Here is a 23,857-nt window from a genome sequence, read left to right as displayed (position 1 = left end):
ATATCATTCAAAGTTAAAATATAAATGTGTAAGCAATCGCAAATTCAATTTTCTTTGAAATAATCTCAACTAACGTGATCGAACCACCGTAACTTCTTTGCTCAAATAAAGTCTGATCCAAACCGGAAACTCTAGCTCGTACCCGCTGTCATCATTAGCTCAAGGTTGCTCGTGAAAAGGTGTGTCCGCAGTCGAGGGGTTTGCGGAACAGTCCCCCCCAGTGGATGGCTTGACTTCCATATCACTTCCGTTTACACCGACGTCGAGCACCGCTAATTTGATTGCTGGTCTTTCGTAGATCCCACGTACCGTCTGCACGGTTGCTGACCGAACTTGACCGTCTTGTGCAGTTTTAGTCCCAATTATTCGTCCTTTGGGCCAGCAGTTCCTAGGAAATCTCGGATCAACTATAATGACTACATCCCCTACCTGAATCGGTCGCGCTGGTGCGAACCATTTTGTTCGTCGTGTGATCTCAGGCAGATACTCGGCCAGCCACTTTTTCCAAAACATATTAGCCAACCTTTGGGATGATTTCCATGTTCTTCGAAGAGCTGCATGATCATCTTCATAAGGCACCAAGGGTTTGCAGCCGTTGATGGTTCCCAGTAGGAAACTATTCGGTGTTAGCGCTGGACTGGATTCGTCGTCTATAGGTACGTATGTCAGAGGGCGACTGTTAATTATGTTTTCGATTTCAATTAGTGCATTTCTGAGAATCTCATCAGTTGGCAGGCGTTGTTTTGGGAGAATAGCCATCAATATTTTTTTAACGGATTGAATGAGTCGCTCCCAGCTTCCTCCCATATGTGGGGATGCTGGCGGATTAAACGACCACTTAGTGTCTTCAGTCGTGAACTCAGATACCAATCGATCTTGATTCATTTCTTCCAACGCTTTCTTTAACTCCTTATTTGCTCCAACTAGATTCGTACCTCGGTCACTGAAAATGTTGATGGGTACACCGCGACGAGCGAAGATATTTTGCAAGCTCATTATACAGGAGTCCGCACTCAAAGAATGTGCAACTTCAAGATGTATCCCACGTGTCGTTAAACAAGTTGCCAAGACACCCCAGCGCTTTTCGACCCGACGGCCAACTGAAACTTCCATTGGTCCGAAATAGTCAATTCCTACATATGAAAAGGGCCTGGTAAATGCAGCTAAACGAGCTTTCGGTAATTCAGCCATGGAGGGAGGATTTGGCTTCGCTAATCGTATTTTACACTCTTGGCAATTCCGACGAACTTTTCCGTATGCTACACGTAACCGGGGAATATAAAATTTCTGTTGAACCTCATTTAATACGGTTTGATGACACTGGTGATGATATTTCCGGTGAGTGTCTTGCAAAATTAATGAAGTAACCGGATGGTTTCGTGGTAATATGATGGGATGCTTGTAAGCTTCGTCGATTAAGTCGCAGCTGCCGATTCGTCCTCGCATCCGTAACAAATTCGCATTATCTATGTATGGATCCGCCTTGTACAACGGACTACCTTTAGTGAGGGATCCTTTACTTGAAAACTCATGTTGTCCTTGTAGTAGCTTTCGTTCATTTGGATATACATCATCTTGCGCACATCGGTAAAGGTAACTAGCTGCCTTAGTCAGTTCCTCCGCGGTTAACGGACCTACGAACCGTTCCAGCAACGCTTGTTTCCTGCGAACATTTTCAGGAAATCTAAACACGAAGGCCGTCGTTCGTAGAAGTTTCCTCCAACTAGAGAAGTTGATCATCGATAAGACCCTATTTTCACCAGCATGATGCAGCAGGTTGGGTCGTAACTCCTCCCGCGAAATTTCGAGGACTGGCTGCTTTGGCCAATTGCTTTCGGGTAACCAGAGAAATTCGGGTCCTTTGAACCATCGACTGCTGTAGTGTAGGCTCGGTGCTGATTTCCACTTGGTGGCCTCGTCAGCTACGTTGAGTTTCGATGGCAACCACCTCCACTCGCTAGGCTCTGTTGTTTCCAATAATTCGCTGATCCGACAGGCGACGAAAGGGCTATACTGCCGATGATCAGAATTCAACCACCACAAAACATCGCGTGCGTCAGTCCAGAAAACTCTTCGGGTGATTTTATAAGTATGCCCTTTGATAACACTTTCCGCTAATCGGGCACCAATAACAGCCGCTTGCAGTTCCAGACGCGGGATGGACACGAACTTGAGGGGAGCGACTCTACTTTTAGCTCCTATTAACGCGCATTCCACCTGCCCAGCCTCTTCAAAGCGGAAATAACACACCGCAGCGAACCCGTTTTCGCTAGCATCTTCAAACATATGAAGTTCGATGGATCTAGTACACGCGCTAGAAGTTTTAAGCCTGTAACAACGAGGAATTTCTAGAGATTCTAAGCTCGGTAGGAACTGTAACCATTTGATCCATTTCTCCCACTCCGTATCTTTTATGCACTCGTCCCATGATACTCCAGACCTCCAAACGTCCTGTAGGAGTATTTTGAGGAACATCAAATAGTTTGCTATTAGTCCGAGAGGATCGTATATCGACATCATAGTGCTGAGTAGCTCCCGTTTGGTCGGGTGTTTCCGTCCTGAAAGTATTTCTTCGTTGCGCTTGGTGAAAACTTTGTAGGTAAAAATATCAGCCTGAGTCGACCACCACATCCCCAAAACTTTTTCCTTAGCCAGTTCTGTTGAGATATCCAGACTTTTTTCGTTGACAGGTTCGGCTCCCAGTGCACGTAATACTTCGGGCGAATTTGACATCCAGTTCCGCATTTCGAAACCTGCTGTCATGTGGATCATCTCGACTTGCTTTGCCAAAGTAATGGCCTCATTTTCATCCTTTACGCTCGTCAGCATGTCGTCCACATAATGTGCCTTTCTAATTGCTTCAGCGGCGGTGGGGTACAGGAAACGGAAACGATCTGCATTTGTGTTTTTGACGTACTGCGCGCAACTCGGGGAGCAAGTTGCCCCAAATGACATTACCGTCAGCACGTACACATCGGGGTTGTTTTGTCTCACGTCACTACGCCATAGAAAGCGTTGGCACTGCTGATCAGTTTCATTAATTAGCACCTGGTGGAACATTTCACGTATGTCTCCTCCAATGGCCACCGGATGCTCGCGAAACCTATATAGAACCGATGGAAGCTCGGTTAGTTGATCTGGTCCTTTCATGAGGACTGAATTAAGTGAAACATCGTTCACGGCGGCAGCAGCATCCCACACGATACGAAGCTTCCCAGGTTTATTTGGGTTGAATACCGGGAACATTGGGAGGTACCAAACCCTATAATGTTGCTCCTTGAGCTCCTCAGGGTATAACTTTCGTGCATAACCCTTTTTTATATAGTCCTCAATCATCGCCTTTAGGGATTCAACAAGTCGCGGCTCGTTAGCCATTTTCCGCTCAAGACAATGGAATCTTCTCATTGCCATAGACTTATTATTCGGTAGTCTGACATCGTCGAATTTCCACAGCAGTCCTGTTTGGTAGCGATTTCCCTTTCGAACAGTTAATGCACGCATCATGGTCAGAGCTCGTTCATCTTCACTGGAAGTGATGGGTTTGCTAGTTTGCATTATTCCAAGACTATCAAGTGAGAAAAAACTTTTAACTGTGTTATGGAGATCATCGTCATTTTGAATAGCGTTCGTGCATACAGCGTAACTGTGATGAGTCATATAACCCTTTGGGATTCTTCTACCGGTATACGATCCGTATAACATCCAACCTAGTCGAGTTTTTGCAGCGATAGGGTCCGTTTCTCCACCTTCCCTGCTATCTAATATGTGTCCCACTCGCCAATTATTGATTCCTATTAAGATTCTCGGACGAACGTCGATGTATGAATCTATTGGAAGCCCTTTCAAGTAGCCGTGCTTTTTGGCTAGTTCGTCAAACGTTAAAGATTGCGAAGGGAGCTTGAGTTCTTTTACTGTATGGACATCGGTCAAACGGTACTTGGATTCCGGATTATGAACACCAGAAATCTCCAGGGAGACCAAGGTCGATGAGTCCTCATAACGACAAGTGTCCGCAGTCCAGCGTAAGCAAAGCGGATGCGAAGTTCCTTCAAGCATGAGCTCTGTAGCTAGCTCGTTCTCGAGCAACGTTAAGGATGATCCGTCGTCGAGAAATGCATAAGTGTAGATCGTAGATTCAGGACCATGTAGGATGACAGGTACATAACGAAACAGTACTGATTTATGGATAGTTCGGTGAGTATTGCAATTGTTAGAAAAGGATGGGAAAGTTGTGGATGACGACGCAGTTCTAATATCGCTCACAGTATTTGTCGACTTCGGTGAATCATTGTGTAGCAATCGATGGTGTTTATAAGTGCATCCATGTCTTCCGCAAGTCTCCGTAGATTTACACGGACCTCGATGTGCCCTCAAGCATCTCCTGCACAGCTTGTGATCCCGCAGTACACCCCAACGAGCAGAGTGATCAAGACTGAGAAATTCTTCACACGTTTCGACAGTGTCGCAGCATCCACTACAAATAACACATTCCTCCCTCCTTTTGTTAGACTCAATCTGTCGCTCGGGCGATACTGATGTTTCACGGTGTGCGTATATGAAACCGTCGTCTTTCCTATTTCGTCGTGTTTTGGAGTCTAGGAATGCTGACGATGAAGGAATACTCACCGTGCTAGCAGCTTCTGCTAAATTATAAAGCCAATCACTGAACTCACTTAGAGTCGACCGCTCGAGTGACTGTCGATGTACAGCCCAGTTAAGCTTGATCATCGGTGGCAGGCGATCAACCAATTCCTGAAGCAGTGACACATTATAAAGGTAGTCGTCTAACTCGCAAGCTTTTACAGTGGCTACCATATTTCGCACAGCTACAGAAAATTCCACTAACGAGTGCAGCTTATCAGCTCTTGGTACGGGTAACGTCTGAATCTTTTTAATCAATGAATACACGATTGTTTCTGGACGGCCGAAGAGCATTTTAAGAGTTGCCATAACGCTATTTATGTTTGATGGATGGAGTAGCTGACTCCGCACGGCGTCTTTGGCATTTCCTTGCAGGCTTTTCTGCAGTCGAATCATATTTTCTTCTGGCGTATAGCCACACATTCGGGTTGTGCTCTCAAATGTCGCGTAAAATAACGGCCACTCTTCGGGATCACCGTTGAAGGGTGGCAATTCCTTCGGCACTGCTTGGCGAGCGGCAACTTGGCTTTTATTCAGCATCGAGGTATTTATTTCACTTGTGTCACTGTCACAATCATCGATAGGGGGCGCTGCTCGGATATTGGGCCGCGGTGGTGGCATAAACGGGGATGATTGATACGAAGGGATTCCGGGTAAACGAACATTGGTTTTACGTTGTTTTGGTATGGCTGCAGAATCTTCAGCGGTTTCTATTAGAAGGCGATAACGTTGGTTCAAATATTTCCGTTCAAGGGCTTCTTCTTCCGCTAGTAACTGCAAACGCAAAGTTATTTGGTCGAGTCCAACTGGCTGCCCTAGTTGGTCCTCTTCTATTTTGGACCCTTCTGCAGTTTGTTGCTTTTCGCCTTCGTTGGTAACGATCGTTGCATCGGGGCACTCAGTTTGTTTTGGTGAACCGGGCTTTGGCAATGATTCATTACTGGATGTGGCTGCTTTACATGTTTGACAGCTCCAGTCTTGATATTCAATATCCTGTGCCACACCAACACATTCGAAATGGTACCAGATACTGCAATCATCGCATTGTACCATGCGGCTGTTATCCAACGACTTGCAGTTAGGACAGCTACAATCTGGCGGTGGAGTTTCTTGTTGTTTATCCTTTTTTCCTGGCATGCTTAATCAAACAGATCCGGAAAACGAAATTTTTAATTTGTTGCGGAAGCAACAAGTATATAACTTTCCGTATTCTTAAACTGTTTATTTCAACTCGCAGTTAAAAATTTCCTGCAATACAAATAATTAATTAAATTCTTTTTAATCTTTTCACTTCACAGCATACGTTTTTATGGTTACTATCTTTCGTCTCAGGATCGGTATTTGGAAGCAATTTGTGACAGGGTCAGTCTAAGACAACTAATTGCTAACGTAACGCAGTAATTGGCTCCACGTTGGACGCCACTAACCTACAAATATCGATAATGAATTCATAGCTGATATTACAATCCATTTTTCATTAATACCGTAGAGCATACAACTGTAAACTAATTATATCAATCAAAGTTAAAATATAAATGTGTAAGCAATCGCAAATTCAATTTTCTTTGAAATAATCTCAACTAACGCGATCGAACCACCGTAACTTCTTTGCTCAAATAAAGTCTGATCCAAACCGGAAACTCTAGCTCGTACCCGCTGTCATCATTAGCTCAAGGTTGCTCGTGAAAAGGTGTGTCCGCAGTCGAGGGGTTTGCGGAACACTACGGATCAGATAATTGTTATTGTAATATTGAATTAAATCAGTCAACATCAATAAATTTTCAACTACAATCCAATTTTTTTTGTGTGGTGGGGGGGAGTTGTATGTTGTAAAACCCCAAAACCTTCTCTTGGCTACGCCGTTGCTTGGAGTTATTTATTTCGCTTTTCATTTTCCGATATGTTTCAGATCGATCCGATGGTTATAAGTTAGAAAAATTGCAGTCAGAAGGTTCGTACAAGTGAAAATTTTTGCACTGATAAGCCATCAAGTTCCTTCCAGACAACTTGGAAGTGTTCGGTGATTATTTCTAGCGTTTGTAGATAGAAAAATGAAATACAAAATTCGTTTTATCGTAATAATGTTTGGCTTATTTCAATGGATTATTACTATATTGAACAATAAATAGGCGATAAAAGGTAATTCACAAACAACAAGCCATAACTTTTAAAGTATTCAAAATAGATATTTGAAGTCTTCAGTAAAGTTATTCGCAAAAGTAAGAGCTATAAATTTGCTGAAGGCAACATTTCGATATAATCACTTCAAAGAAAATTAAAAGATTAATCAGCAAAAGCACAATACCAACAGAAAGGGCATATTACCTCCATTATATTCTCCGAAGATACTATTGACCTAAAATAAGCCGTTTTGGCGTTAATAATAGTTTCCATGTTTTTGGTCATATTTCTGGCAATGGGAAATGATAAAAATCTTTCGTCCGCATTTAATGTTAAATATCTCTTTTGATAATAGCCCGATTTCAACAATCTATAGCTTGTTCGAAAGGTATTCGTTAAAGCTGTCTACAAACATATAAATTGTTAATCTATATTGTCAATTTCGGCAGATAATTCAAAAAAACTGCAAAAAACGCCATTTTTACGCATTCAAACATTCCTATCTTGGAAACTAAACCACAGACTAACAGACATAACACTATGAGGAAATTCCCTCCAAAAACATCGATCCGACAGTTTTCCCAAAACACTAGCTCCACCTTTTATTCATGGTCCCAAACACTCATTTACTGGTGGGTTACCCCTCAGGTTTGGGAACAATTTTTCACTAGTGGTCTATCCCCCATATGCTTGTTCATATGTCAGTGGCGCCATAATTTCAAATGTGGCCACAGTCCCAACTACAAATATATTTGAAATGACCGTTAAAGCGGACGAAGTTTTGTTTGTGAGTGTTATGTCTGTTAGTCTGTGACTAAACATCAGAATCAAAAACAAATTAATAGCGTTCCTACTGTTTTTTAGTTCTTTCATTTAAAATTGGTTTGGATAAGATCGGTTCAGCCATTGCTGAGAAACACGAATGAGAATTTGTCCGTTACATACACACACACAGACATTGTCCCAAATCGTCGAGCTGAGTCGATTGGTATATAATACTCGGCCCTCCAGGCCTCGGAAAAAATCTTGAAAGTTTGAGCGAATTCTATACATTTCTTTTATAAGAAATGCAAAAATGTATATATATATATATATATATATATATATATATATATATATATATATATATATATATATATATATATATATATATATATATATATATATATATATATATATATATATATATATATATATATATATATATATATATATATATATATATATATATATATATATATATATATATATATATATATATATATATATATATATATATATATATATATATATATATATATATATATATGATTTTTTCAGCAAAGTTACACTAAATTAATGGTTATTAAACTTAACAGAAGAAAGTTTCTTTTTGACAGATTAATAAAAAAAAAGTTATTGAAAACTGGTTATAACACCTTAATGAGAATAAAGATGTCTATCGCAAAATATACGTATACAAATTCTACAATTTTCTGAAGATACCAAAGCACAAAAACGTAGCTGAAAGCCAGGAAACACGTATGATCGTCGATGTGTGTTCGCACGAAGGGCTTTGGCACGAGTACGTTTTAGATTCCGAAGCATGGCGTAAGGTCAAGGAGGCTTCCTAAGTGGTTGACATTCAGGCACGGATGTTTCAACACAGTCAAGCAGTAGTCGGTTGTAAAGGTCAACGACAGCATCTACATCCAAATGGTCATCTAGTACACTCCAGTCGATCAGCAGCAGGGACCGGCGCAATGTAGCTAGATCAATTTTTCGAAAATTACGACGATCTACAACTAAAGCTTCTTCGTATTGCAGAGTGCAACTGGTATAAATTGTTATTTATAAAGCGGGGTGATAGTTATCCAAAGGAACGATCACACTAGAAGTTTCGCTCATAGAACAATCAAGCAGAATAATCCCATTCACGAAGGGGTCAAGAAAACGACATTGGTGGTTGGAGATCGTACTTACTCCAGTAGTAAACGGCTGGCAAGATTAGTTGTCGAGGATTCCGAGCTAGGCTACCCACATAAGTCCTGGTTGGTTGAAATCACCAAGGACTATCATTCTATAGAGTCTAGATGGAAGTGCATAATATTACAGTCAAGACGTTCTTTTGGAGGAATGTAAACAACACCGATAAAGTAGCTCTTCATCGACGTGGTAATCTTCGTCCAAACAGCTCCAATGCGTGAAGAACTATCCATATCAAATTCGCAGAAGACAAGTGCTGAAGAAACAGCGATCAAAACTCCTCCACCGCAACCGTGAATGCTGTTGCTATCGGATCGATCCGCTAGATAAACCGTATAACCATCCCCGAAGAGCTGCATCGATGTAATACGATCATCAAGCCAAGTTTCAGTTAGAACGTAAATATCGTAGTCGCCGTCAGCTACAGCCAAGTACACGCCCTCGATTTTCGTCCTTAGCCCTCTGATGTTTTGGTAGTACAACCGCAAACCGTCAACGCCAATCAGGTGTATCGGCATATTGTCCGAATACAATGTACAAAATGTTTTCAACAAGCGGATCGTCATTTACAGAAAAATACTCGCCTGAGAAGGGAGTTCGGAAGACCCCTCACGACCTCCGAACGCAGTGCCGAGACGACTAAGCTGATCGCTGACTGGGAGCTGCGATCATCTTAGACTGCGTCGGAGCGCTCGTGGGCTTCCGTAGTATGTTATAGTTCAGTAGTAACTCTTCAAAAGGGCTAATGAGATTTTTGTAAACAAACTTATTTCGCTCACTATTCCGCTACCGAGTTGAATTTCATGAAAAATACACATGAATCAACATCTTTACCCTTGGCAGAATCAACTTCAAATGTTTTCTGTTTTGAAATGATAACAAATTAAGAGAATTCAGTAAAACAAAAGTTTGTTTACATTTCTTATTGGCCCTATTCAAAAGTTGATATGGAGTTGTTTGAAACGATGGCATGTTGTGCGAGAAAGGAGTTTGGAAGTTGGCGATGTAACGTGTAGGGGAGAGAGGGTAACGGTGGATCAGCAGGAACTATGAAACAATCGCAATAAAATCATAATGCATGAACATAATCGTCTCATTCCCTCATATTTCATGGTTTCTAATTCTTTACACGTGTTACTATATTTTGGAAGATTTCTGATAACTCTATCTCTTTTAATGGATATTTGTTTGTTTTATAACAGTCAGAGTAAATTTGCCATAAAAATCATTATTTCATTTTTATGAGTTACCGTTCACCAGAAAAATGTTTATTCTACTGTTATTTGTAGCAAATTTTATGCTCAACATTTGCCGCGAACAAAGTTTTTTGGTAACTTGTCATGGTTCTGTGCAATTTGACAATCTTCATAAATAGACCCATTGGGTAGCTGTGAAACGATGATATATGGGGAACAGTGAAAATTTCTTGTCTTTGTGATCTATATTAAAATGTGAATGGGTTCCGATTTTCCACGATAAATACATTTCATTAAATGGAAAGTTTGTCAATTTGAGTAAGTTTTGTAGAAATTATCGCCTCTTTCAGGATTGCATCTTATATGCATATATGGTGGTCCGATATTACGCGATGATATAGTGATATCTTGCGGAAACAAACAATTTGCGTCTCAAAATAACTTTAATAGGAAGCTTTAGGATCTTTATTCGTCAAAACAAAAGAATGAAATTCGCAAGTAGAATATTTCACTGTAGACGACGTCGTGTTTCATAGTTCCTACCCATGGGGCTCACTGGTACATTTTACCACCGACTGTTGATTACCCAAAAAAGTTATTTCCCGTGAATTTTACCAGCTGGAAAAAATATATGCATTAGTTAACAACAGAGTGAAACTATGTATCACTTTTAACTACACAAATAACAAGTATTATCATCAAAATGAAATCGTATAAAAAATGTGTTTCATTGTTACCCCCTCTCCCCTACATTTATTTCCCGTCAGCTACTTTATCACAATTGTGTTTTCCGAATTCAAAGTTAAACTTCGTCGTTTCAGGCCTGATCAGTCAGGTTTTCTTGATATGCCGAAGAATTCCTGAAACATCAGGCCCTCAAACATTCCGATTATATAAGACACGATTTCGCAGAAAATATCAATTCTTTCTGAAGTTACATTGAGGACCACTGTACACTGCTTCACTGTATTTTATATAAAATTGCACAATCGGTGCTAACATTGTGTTACCGCAACATCTTGTACGATTGTGTTCTGTTTCCGGAAAGATAGACAAATGATTATGATTCAACACATAACGCTTGCATTCCACACACAGAAATTCACAACCCCACCACTAATGTTCATCATTTTTCTTGCTCTTTTTCTTCCCGCAGACGGTTTCGGTGACGGTATCGGTGCTCACGTTGACATTTATCTCCATTGATCGGTGGTACGCGATTTGCTTTCCTCTCCGGTACAAACCTCGACCGGAGCGTGCCTGGCGTTCCATTGCCGTCATCTGGCTGATTGGTTTCCTATCGGGTAAGACACTAAAATGCATACTTAGTACTACATGTGATGTTCTCGTTCGAACTAACTTGATCCAATCAAGTTCACAGTTAGGCAAAATATGTTTTCAGTTGAGCCAGTACGGAACAACGGAAGGCAGGGCAATGAGCCTAATTTTGGCCCTATCTTTGCTTTGTTCCTAAGGGTTCCATAAATGACGTAGCTTTATATGGGGGAGGGGGAGTTTTGTATTTTGTGATGATGTGTGACGACAGGGGGTTAGGGGGTCCTGTCATGCTACGTAGCTTTTTTAAAGCAGAATAACTATCATCGTTTTTTTATTTTTTTAAAGATTTTGCGGAGAACAGGGGGGGGGGGGTAGAGTTACCGTCAAGCTACGTAATTACCAGGGGGTATTTAGAAGTTTGTGACGAAATGCTACGATGGGGGAGGGGGGTGTTAAAAATCGCTCAAAAAATGCTACGTCATTTATGGATGATCCCTAAGAACTAGTATAATAACAAAAATGACTTGAAAAAGCACATCAATGTGACCCTTATCATTTAAGCCAAATGCATTGAACAAAGATGGTAGACGCTGCTCTAACCTAAAGCTTCAAATGTGTAGAATGACAATATGAATAGGTCAAAAATAAGTGCATAACCTTAAATAGCTTCGGGCCAGAATCTGTACTTCGAGGGAAACACTCAAAATGCTACTTTGATATCAAATCTCGGACGAAAGTGGGTTTTCAATGCCGAATGGGTAATGATGTCGTTCGCCATTTTCGTCTGGAAAGGGAATCACAGATTTGCTCTTTTTTGCTGGAGGAGATGAATTTTAAACGACTTTGTTTAACATGGAGCATTTTTTCAGCAGCAATAGCACCAAATTCCACAACCGACCCTTTTATTTCGGAGACATGCATAAAAGTATGGTTCATTTATATTCATCCGGTGTTATATTCAAAACGGTATCAATATGCACAGAATCTAACCTTCAAATGGACCTTATCCAGTTGAAATCGATAGGTTACGCATATAAAAAAGGAATATATAAAACTCCAACTCTGGACACCACAATAAACATGCAAACTACGTTATTTCCTTTTTCAATTATGTGTTTTATTGAATACCAATAAAACTCTGCATTAAGCCAGTGCATTCTCCTATAGAGTATCAGTATCGTATATACGAAACCGAAGAAAAAATTATACTGCAGGAAAGAAAGTAAGAAAATGCCACCACAGTTATTGGGTCGCGTTTTCACCGTAAAGAGCAAACATTATTATTTTTGGTTATTGTTCTTCAATTCTTTCAATTTTTCACAGACGGTTAGTTAGAAGCTTAAACTTTTACAAAGTGGTTTTACAAAGAGAATTTCGATCGTTGCATTTTACTGAGTGTATTTATTGCACAAAGTTTCCTCGCCCACTGCAGAGATTTCCATTGCGTTAACTGGAAGCAATATGCGTTCGAAGGCGATTGCAATTTTGGTTTGGGTTGAAAATACAGGGTGTTTTGTTCATGATTACGAATCTCTCGAGAGGTAATTGACTGTCATATTTGGGGAAAAAAATCGTTCTACGCATACCATCAAATCTCAACCGTTACAGAGTTATTGAACTTTTTGTGTAAAAAACTTATTTATCTTAAAATACCTCTAACTCGAAAAGTATACTTTGTATTTTAAATCTTTTAGTTCCATTGGAAAAGTGAAAAAAATTTCTATTGAATAGTGTTCTCATATCTTTCAGTTAATTAGTTTTAATTACCTTTTAGTTGTAAAGTAGTTCAAAGTTGGTGTTTTTGATGATTTTTGTTAATTTTCTCAAAATAACGATTATAGAAATATCTATTATCCAAAAGATGGGTTTAAGGACGATTTACAATTTGTTCTTCAACATGATATTCCTATCTCTTCTCGTTTTCTTGTAATTTCACTTCTAAACTTTTCCTGTAATTGACTTGCAATTTCTTAAAAGACTCTAATCTAAAAAATATGCTTTATATCGCCATTACCAGGGCTTCATTGGAAAGCTGAGAAAATTTCCTTTCGATGTATGTACAGATATCTTTTAGTTAAGTGTACTAAATGTCTTTTCACTAGTAAAATAACTCAAAATTTTTTTTTGGTGATTTTTGTTCTAATTATTAATCAACTAAATTTATCGTCATTATTATTCATTTGGTGCCCCTTAATGTTCTCTAAAACTTGTTATTTAACTCTATCCCTATCGCTTTTCATATCGCTGCAATTTAATAGTTAACACAGCATGACCTCATCACAAATGTAGTGGGTACGAAATCGTTGTTTTTGCATATGAAACGAGAAGATGAAAATGATTTTACTTCGAAACTAAAAGAGATAATTGAATGGAGTCAAAGGGAGAATTGTAGAAATTGCTGAGATACATTAATTCCATGATAATAATGGTGAAGTTTATAATTTACTATCTTAAGAAAATAACGAAAATGCTAATAACATTAACTTCAAACTAATTAACTTCTAAAAGAATACTAAATTTACTTAACTGAAAGGTAGTAATACATTTTTCTCTGTAAAATTTTTGGCTTTCGAATAAAAATAAGAAAAGGTACAATAAGTGCCATACTTTTTCAATAAGAGCTAATATTAGTGAATATGAGATAAAAATATCCAAGTTCAATAACCCAAACACATGAAAACAAGACAAGATAAGTGTATCATGTCAAAGAACAAATTATACAACTCTTCAAGACTAAAAATTTGAATTATTAAAATGGTGATGTTAACTATTAGGATTTTCGCGAAATGAACGAAAAATCACTTAAAATTGTTAAATTTTAAACAAATTACTGCGAAAAGGTTACTTAACATCATTAGCTGAAACATTTGAGGACATTTTTCAATGGAAAATTATCTCACCTATTTAATGGATCCAAAAGGTTTGAAATACAAAGTATATTTTTTGAGTTAGAGCTATTTTAAAGCAACTAAGTTTTTAACACAAAAAATACAATAACTGAGAAACGGTTGAGATTTGAAGGTATGTGTAGAACGATTTTTTTCTCCAAATATGACAGTCAATCATCTCTCGAGAGGTTCTTAACCATGAACCAAACACCCTGTATGTTGCCTTGCAGAAAAGCCACAACCGCTTTCATACACGATCTTATTTCGGTTTCAATTCTTTTAATATTTTAAATATTACCAATATATTTAAATAAGTTCTAGCAGCGATCTATTAATAAACGCATAGTAAAGAAGAACTTTTGAATATGTCCACTGGAAACTTTATATCCAATTAGTTATGGAATTAGCGTTTCGTCTTTGTCTCAACAGCATCCGACACTAATTTATTGACAGGACTAATCTTGCGTCGGGTTGACGCTGGCACCAAAAACGGAGACACAATTTGTGTTTCAAACCCCTAGTCAAGCGTGATGTCCCGCAAGAAACGGAGCGAATTTTAAGCTGATAAGAACTAGTGAAATCGAAACATTTGTTTGACTTAGCAAGCCAATTCAAGATGCACTATGCTATATTTCTCCTTAGTGGAAAAAAATTGGATAAAAACAATTTTTCTCCACTTAGGAAAAAATTGTTTAAAACACATTTACAGCGTTAAGGGCACAAAACCTATAAGAAAATTAGTTATGGAATTCGCGTTTCGACTTTTGCTCAGGAACACAAATTGAGTCTCCATTTTTGGTGCTAGCGTCAATTCGAAGCTAGCTTAGTCCTGTCAATCTGTTGGTGTCGGATTCTGATGAGACGAAGTCGAAATGCGAATTCCATAACTAATTTAATTATATATTTTGTGCCCTTAACGCGCAAATGTGGCTTAAAACAATTTGCTTCTTAGCGAAGAAAAATTGCTTTAACCTAAATATTTCTCCACTATGAAGAAATATAGCATAGAGCCTCAAATCCTTATTTTATTTCATAAAATTTTACGAAAAAATTTTCCGGATCATGTACTCCGCCTCGTGTACTTCCGTTGCAAGCGAAGTCTTTCCCGGAGTAGATGACCTCTTCAAGACACTCTGCTGAACCTCATTTTAAATAGTCCCTGAATCAAGGTGCAGTTCCGTGCCGAGGACTCAATGCGTGCAGGGTCTAAAATATATACGTCGCGCCCACAGTATTTGGGGTACTAACCTAAATTAAATTTCGTACTTCCATAAAGGACACTTCTATATTGGAAAGTTAAGTAACACTAACTTCATTGCTTACAACAAGGCAGGCATGATTAACCCACGTGGAATGCCTCGTGCATGCATTATTGCAAATAAGGCTATGGACGGGTGCTTCATATCGGAGTTCACAACTCGCGATATCTGTGCAGTAAAAATCTTCATATTCTGAATGTGGGAAACCGACCAACTTTTGAGAGATCTGGGAGAGAGAAGGTTGCGGACATAACTCCTCGCTCTGAAAGAGTTTCGCATGAGTTGGGGAAACTGCCATGTTCCAAATTAAACTGAACCGTCCCTATCCGATCATTAATATCTATTGTTTGATAATCTTGATGTCACCCTAAAAAAGAGTAACATACCATAATCCCAAATCTACAAACAAGAACTTCTTTTTGGAAAACTTGGCGACTAAATTTCATGGGTACGAAGAAGCTTGTCCACTTCGTAGTGTTAAAACGATTAGGGGAACCCCGTGGTGGAGGGCTGAGCTTGAAAGAATGAATAAGGATATGAGAAGAGCTTGGAATCGGCGTCAGCGTGATGACTCCAGAGCTTTCAGGTCAGCTCGTAGTACATATAAGAAATGTCTTAGCTCTGCAGAGCGGGCTGGCTGAAAACCGATGCCCTAATGTCTTCAGCCTGAACGAGGCTTGCGGCAAAAAATAGCTCAACATCGAAAAATTTTCAAATGAATCCTTGAAATCGGATGCCGTGGTTATGTGAGGAACGAAAAAGATGTTCTCAATTGTCTTTTCGGCAATTAGTTACCACATTGGTTACCACTGAATCGGTCAAGTGCGCTATTGACAGCTTTGCTCTATACAAATTCCCTGGAAAAGATGGAATCTTTCCCTCGGAGTATCTACAAGTATCTCGGGTTGAATAAACGCAATGCTTAGTAACCGCATTCTTTGCTCGTGATTAAGACAGGCAGATATACAGAAGTTAAGTATTTGCGGTTGTCCTCAGGGTGGCGTTCAATCACCTTTGTTATGGAACTTGGTTGCCAAAGGCTTGTTGAAGAAACTCAATGAGCTTGGATTTCTGACCTACGGGTTTGCTTGATTACCAAATACCAAATACTAATTACTAGACTTTGCATCGGAACTATTTTTGACTTAATGCAACAAGTATTAAGAACTGCCAAATAGTGGTGTCGACAAGTTAAATTATCAGTTAATCCAAACGAGAAATCAATGGTTCTTTTCACGAAGAAGCGAACAACAGCTGGGGTTCGCCCCTTGAAGTTCTTTGAATCTAAACTACCCGTCTCTACGCATCGCTCGATCGAGATAGAAGTGTTTTGTTTTCGGTCTGTTGGAAAAAGAACAGTACAGTGCAGTAATCCGCGTTCAAGGTTATTTTGCCATTCTCTGCCTCTTCGAGGTTTGGACTTTTATTTTCTTTTGTGCGTGTGTTAACCGTTAGGCCACATTCCTCAACCTTTTGTTCGTAAAGCGAGGATTGAACAATAACCAGCTATTTAAGCTGGACTGGTGCGTCGTGGGAAACGAGTATACAGATAAGTGAAATCTACTTTTTTGATACATTTACGGCTTTTTCCCGTCTGCGCGGGTGCTGACCCCGTGCATTGACGGTGTCGATGGCTTCCTCCCCGGATGGCCAAATGGAGATCGAGTCGACTCCTAAGGCTCTCCCCCGACCCAAACAATATCCAGAGCTCTCGACCGGTCCCTTTGTGGTCTTCTTTCGGCCCAAAACAAAATCGCTGAATCTATTACAGATTTCAAAAGACCTGACGGAACGGTTCTCGGCTGTGATCGAAATAAAAAAGGTCCGCTCAGACAGGCTGAGGGTCGTGCTGACTAACTCAAAGCAGGCAAACGATATTGCTTGCTGCGAGCACTTTACGAAGGACTATCACGTGTATATTCCAGCTGTAAAAGTACAGTCTGAAGGCGTTGTCACCGATGACAGTTTGACATGCGAGGATCTGCTGCAGTACGGGGTTGGCCGTTTCAGAGACCGCTTACTTCAGCCAGTGAAAATACTCGAGTGCAAGCGTTTGCACTCAGTAGTAGTTGCGGGGGATGGTTCAAAAACGTACCCCCAATCAAACTCTTATCGGTTGACCTTCGCTGGTACCGCTTTGCCAAATTACGTCCTCTTGCACAAGGTTCGTCTGCCTGTGCGTCTGTTTGTGCCGCGGGTCATGAATTGCACAAAGTGTAAACAATTGGGTCACACAGCCACCCATTGTAGCAATAAGGCCCGCTGTGGAAAATGCGGGGAGAATCATCTAGATGATTCGTGCAGTAAGAATGCTGAGAAGTGTCCTTACTGTGCAGAAAATCTGCATGATATCTCGGCATGTCCCGCGTACAAACTACGCGGGGATAAACTAAAACGTTCCCTTGCTGGACGATCCGAACGTTCTTTTGCAGAAATGCTAAAGAAAGCTACACCACCAACCTCAACAAACATCTATGCTCACTTGCCTCCTAACGAGGGCGAGGCTGATGACCCACAAGAGGGAACATCTACTAGGGCGCCTAGAAGTTATAGGAAGAGGAGGAACATTTCCTCTCCTAAAGTTCGTTGTAAAGGCCAGAAGGTATCCCTTGACGGGACTCAGAAAGTCACATCTATTGGAAGTGTTGCAACCAAACCGAAGCAATTAGCTCCTGGTCTCGGAGGATTAAACTCAGAGAAGGAGTTCCCAGCACTTCCCGGAACATCAAAAATCCCAAGTGTTCCTCTGTTTCAGTTCGAGAATAATCGCGGCACTGGAATTATCAAACTCTCGGACATTGTGGACTGGATAATAAAAACTTTCAATATAACTGATCCTATTAAAAGTCTTATGTTAGCTTTTCTCCCTACAGTAAGAACATTTTTGAAGCAGTTGACTGCTAAATGGCCCCTCCTTTCAGCGATTGTATCCTTCGATGGCTAACTCATCGAACGAGGTCACGGATTTGATCACTGTTCTACAGTGGAATTGCAGAAGTATCATCCCGAAAATCGATTCCTTCAAAATTTTAATAAATAATTTGAGTTGCGATGCATTTGCATTATGTGAAACTTGGTTAACTTCCGACATAGATCTCAACTTCCACGACTTTAATATTATTCGCCTGGATCGAGACACCCCCTATGGAGGAGTGCTTTTGGGGATCAAAAAGCGCTATTCCTTCTACAGAATTAACCTTCCCTCGATAACAGGTATTGAAGTTGTCGCTTGTCAAGTAACAACCAAAGGCAAAGATCTTTGCATAGCTTCCATATATATTCCCCCCAACACCGCGATTGGGCATCGCCGGCTACATGACATCATAGAATCCCTGCCTGCACCGCGACTAGTTTTAGGCGACTTTAACTCTCACGGTACGGAATGGGGTTGCCTTTATGATGATAACCGTTCCTCTTTAATTCACAATATTTGCGACAACTTCAACATGACAATTCTAAACACGGGTGAAATGACACGGATTCCTCCCCCACCAGCGCGCCCAAGCGCATTAGATTTATCCCTTTGCTCGACCTCGCTAAAGTTAGAATGCGCGTGGAAGGTAATCCCTGATCCCCACGGTAGCGACCATCTGCCGATCGTAGTCTCAATCAATAACGGCTCAAGGCCATTGGAAACAATCAATATTTCGTATGACCTCACACGAAATATCGATTGGAAGAGCTATGCTGCCGCGATATCCGACAACATCGAATCTACTCAAGAACTTCCTCCGGAGGAAGAGTACAGCTTTTTGGCTGGCTTGATTCTCGACAGCGCGAATCAAGCTCAGACTAAGCCAGTACCCGGCGCGAACATACAAAAACGTTCTCCCAATCCCTGGTGGGATAAAGAGTGCTCAGACGTGTACGCAGAGAAGGCCGCCGCGTTTAAGACCTTCCGGAACGACGGGTTACCCGCTAGTTTTCGACAGTACGCGACGTTAGACAAGCGAATGAAGAGTTTGATGAAAGCCAAAAAACGCGGTTATTGGCGCCGGTTCGTCGACGGATTAACGAGAGAAACATCGATGAGCACTCTTTGGGGAACAGCCCGACGTATGCGAAATCGAAACAATACTAATGAGAGCGTGGAATATTCAAACCGTTGGATATTCGATTTCGCCAAGAAGGTTTGTCCGGATTCCGCCCCGGCACAGAAGATCTACCGCGCCGCGTCCCGTCACGATAACGCGAACGAAACACCTTTTTCGATGGTGGAGTTCTCACTTGCTCTCTTGTCGTGTAACAATAAAGCTCCAGGGCCAGACAGAATCAAATTCAACTTGTTGAAGAATCTGCCAGACTCTGCCAAGAGACGCTTGTTGAACTTATTTAATAAGTTTCTTGAGGCTAACATTGTCCCACACGATTGGAGGCAAGTGAAGGTCATCGCCATCCAAAAACCAGGAAAACCAGCCTCCGACCACAATTCGTATCGACCGATCGCAATGCTATCTTGTATCCGGAAGTTGTTCGAGAAAATGATCCTATCCCGCCTCGACAATTGGGTCGAAGCAAATGGCTTACTGTCAGATACACAATTTGGCTTTCGCAAAGGCAAAGGGACGAATGATTGTCTTGCGTTGCTCTCAACCGAAATTCAAATGGCCTATGCTAGTAAAGAGCAGATGGCATCAGTGTTCCTAGATATAAAGGGGGCTTTTGATTCAGTTTCTATCAACATTCTTTCAGAGAAGCTGCACCAGCATGGTCTTTCAGCGACTTTAAACAACTTTTTACTAAACTTGTTGTCGGAAAAGCACATGCATTTTTCGCATGGTGACTTATCGACATCACGATTTAGCTACATGGGCCTTCCCCAGGGCTCATGTCTAAGCCCCCTGTTATACAATTTCTACGTCAACGACATTGATGAATGTCTTGACAATTCCTGCACGTTAAGACAACTTGCAGACGATGGCGTGGTGTCTGTTACGGGACCCAAAGCTGTCGATCTACAAGGACCATTACAGAATACCTTGGACAATTTGTCTGCATGGGCTATTAAGCTGGGTATCGAATTCTCCACGGAGAAAACTGAGCTAGTTGTATTTTCTAGGAAGCGTGAACCAGCACAACTACAGCTTCTATTAATGGGTCAAACTATAGCTCAGGTCTTCACAGTAAAATATCTAGGGGTCTGGTTCGACTCGAAAGGTACTTGGGGATGCCATATTCGGTATCTGAAACAGAAATGCCAGCAAAGGATCAACTTTCTTCGTACAATAACCGGAACGTGGTGGGGTGCCCACCCAGGAGACCTAATTAGGTTGTATCAAACAACGATACTGTCGGTACTGGAATACGGATGCTTCTGCTTTCGATCCGCCGCGAACATACATTTCATCAAACTCGAAAGAATTCAGTATCGTTGTTTGCGTATCGCCTTAGGGTGCATGCAGTCGACCCATACGATGAGTCTCGAAGTCCTGTCGGGCGTTCTCCCGCTGAAAAATCGATTTTGGGAACTCTCATATCGATTGCTCATTCGATGCGATATCTTGAACCCGTTGGTGATTGAAAATTTCGAAAGGCTTGTTGAGCTCAATTCTCAGACCCGTTTTATGTCCCTGTACTTTGACTACATGGCGCAAAATATTAATCCTTCTTCTTACAATCCCAACCGTGTGCATTTCATAAATACTTCTGAATCTACTGTTTTCTTCGACACATCCATGAAAGATGAGATTATTGGAATTCCGGACCATATACGCCCACAAGTGGTTCCAAATATTTTTTATAATAAATTCCGAGAAGTCGACTGTTCTAAGATGTTTTATACTGACGGATCAAACCTCGAAGGGTCCACTGGCTTCGGTATTTTCAATCAAAAGTTCACCGCCTCCTACAAACTCAGTGACCCTGCTTCAGTTTACGCCGCAGAACTAGCTGCTATTCAGTATACCCTTGGAGTCATTGACACATTACCCGCAGACCATTACTTCATCGTCTCGGATAGTCTGAGTTCTATTGACGCTATTCGCTCGATGAAACATGGAAAGCATTCCTCGTATTTTTTGGGGAAAATACGGGAGCTGCTGAGTGCTTTATCTGACAAATCTTTCCAGATTACCTTGGTGTGGGTCCCTTCTCATTGCTCCATTCCGGGCAATGAGAAGGCGGACTCTTTAGCTAAGGTGGGTGCCATTGAAGGTGACGTTTTTGAAAGACCAATTTGCTTCCACGAATTTTTCAGTATTACTCATCAGAGAACCCTCGAAAGTTGGCAAACCTCGTGGAGCAATGGGGAGCTAGGAAGGTGGCTACATTCGATAGTCCCTAAGGTATCGACGAAACCTTGGTTCAAGGGGATGGATGTGGGTCGTGACTTCATTCGTGTGATGTCCCGACTCATGGCGAACCATTACACGCTGGATGCACATCTCCGACGTATTGGGCTCGTGGAGAGTGGTATCTGCGCTTGTGGCGACGGTTATCATGATATAGAGCACATAGTCTGGGCGTGCACCGAGTACAGTTCCGCCAGGTCTCGGCTTATGGACACCCTCCGGGCCCGAGGAAGACCACCCAACGTCCCGGTTCGAGATGTGTTGGCAAGCCGCGATGTCCTCTATATGTCCCTTATATACACCTTCATAAAAACCATCAATATCCAACTTTAACTGCCCCTTTTTCCTTATCATTCTCAGAAGCGCTCTTTTCCACCTGTACCATACACCCACGATGGTTTGATGCGACTCCAAGGCGACACAAAACATCCCTGTCGAATGAGCCAACAAACACGGGACCTAAAGCACGAACATCACACGCACAACTCGAAATGTAGCCGATCAACATCTGAGCCGCACTACGAAATCGTCTGGAGAAACCCCTGCCATCTCGAGAACGACCACCCGGCGTCCCAGTACATGATTCTTCCTGATGAAGACCACCCTGATTCTGTAATCCATCCGTTGATCTCCCGAAGTCTGAAACTGAAATAATGTTCTCCCCCTGCCATGTTTGTCCACCCTAATTCCCCTGACTCTTATACACAGAAGTAACACCCCTTCCCCCCCCCCCCCCCCCCAAATATCTTCATGAAGCATTTAGCTCTTCTTGCCTTTTCTAGTTTTAACTATTATATTATATGATCTCGTTGAAAATGCCCAACTCTACTACCACATAAAATAACTCTAATTAATGTCTCCGAATCTTTACAAAATTTAATCACGCCCTCTAATTATTTCTACTTTTAAGATAGTCGTAAAAATTTTCCCCCTTAGTTAAACATTATTTGCTCCAATAATCTCATTGCTAAAAATGTCAAACCATATTGCCATAAAAACTAAATGACCCCTCTAATCTTACGAAAATTATACTACCCCCTTGTGTATATGTATAGCTATAAATTAGCCTTAGTTTAATTTAAAAAATCAATATGTAAGCCCCTAGTTTTAAGTAATTTAAAATGTAAAACAAAACAAAATTGGCACCTTTAAGCTAACGCAAACCTGCCTTATCAAATAAACGAATTGAGAAAAAAAAAAAAATCTAAACTACTGTGAGCGGATCAAATCAAGTACGTTGCAGTTATATTAAATTCCAAACTGAACTAGTCTGCCGACTAGGGACTCAAGCCCAGCTATATTTATTGAATTTAGACGACACTTATACATCCAATACGGTTATACGGATGCCTGGAGTAGTGACAGAGAGAAGATTTGGAGACGATTCAGTCGAAGCTAAACCATCTGCAAAGAATGGCGATCATGAGGTTAACTGGCGCTTTAACGACATTTCCGACTGCTGCCCTTGAGACACTTCCAAATATCAAACCATTACACATACACCTGAAGCAAGAAGCACTGTCATGTGATACAGACTGCAGGTTACTGGTCTTTGAAACAGTAACCATGTGGATCTCGCTACCAGTCATACACGACTGGGGTTGAAAATTTTTACATGGGGTTAGGAAATTCTTGCTCCAAGCAATTGATACTCACATGTAGTTTCCCTTACCGGACATTCCATGTGAAGAGTGCCTCTCTCTCTCTCGAGAGAGAGAGAGAGAAGTATTACACTGACGGCTCTCTGATAGAGGGACGTGATGGTGCTGCTGTCTATTGTCGTGAAATTAAATTGAAACAATTTCACTCGCCAGATAGATACTGTACTGACTGTATTCCAGAAATCTTCGCGATTAACATCTTCAACAGAGCTTTTCCTGCAAACTTATAAACTTCTGCTCCGATAACCAGGCTGCAATCAAGGCCCTTAGCACAGACATATCACGTTCCAAGCTAGTGATTGCATGCCGACTTCAAATAGAGAACCATTGATAATCCCAAGTAGCATTTCTAGTTTCATAGCACAATAGAAGTGTATTCTAAGTCTGACGAAGAGGTTCAAGAGTGCCATAAAATCTTAAGTGTTACTGGGGAATACTATCAACCTCGTTTGAGTGTCCGGATATTCCGGTAGAGCTAGTAATGAATGGGCCGACGATTTTGAACAGAGCAGGCACAGAGATAACCTTTGTTGGACCTGAGCCTGCTTTGCCAATTTC

General features: G+C 40.9%; 1 protein-coding gene across 3 annotated transcripts in view; it reads left to right on the top strand.

Annotated features, from left to right (window-relative positions):
- Positions 1–23,857, top strand: part of LOC131690024 (orexin receptor type 2-like) — a 651,430-nt gene that overhangs the window by 527,496 nt on the left and 100,077 nt on the right. For all 3 annotated transcript variants that reach the window (XM_058975467.1, XM_058975468.1, XM_058975466.1), the window contains one exon: positions 11,080–11,227. In XM_058975467.1, the coding sequence (XP_058831450.1) occupies positions 11,080–11,227 (148 nt within the window). The remainder of the gene's footprint in view (positions 1–11,079; positions 11,228–23,857) is intronic.

This window comes from Topomyia yanbarensis, chromosome 3 (assembly GCF_030247195.1).
Source record: "Topomyia yanbarensis strain Yona2022 chromosome 3, ASM3024719v1, whole genome shotgun sequence".
In the NCBI taxonomy this organism is placed as follows: Eukaryota; Metazoa; Arthropoda; class Insecta; order Diptera; family Culicidae; genus Topomyia; species Topomyia yanbarensis.
Note: the sequence above shows the minus strand (reverse complement) of the source record. Positions and strands in the feature narration are given on the sequence as shown.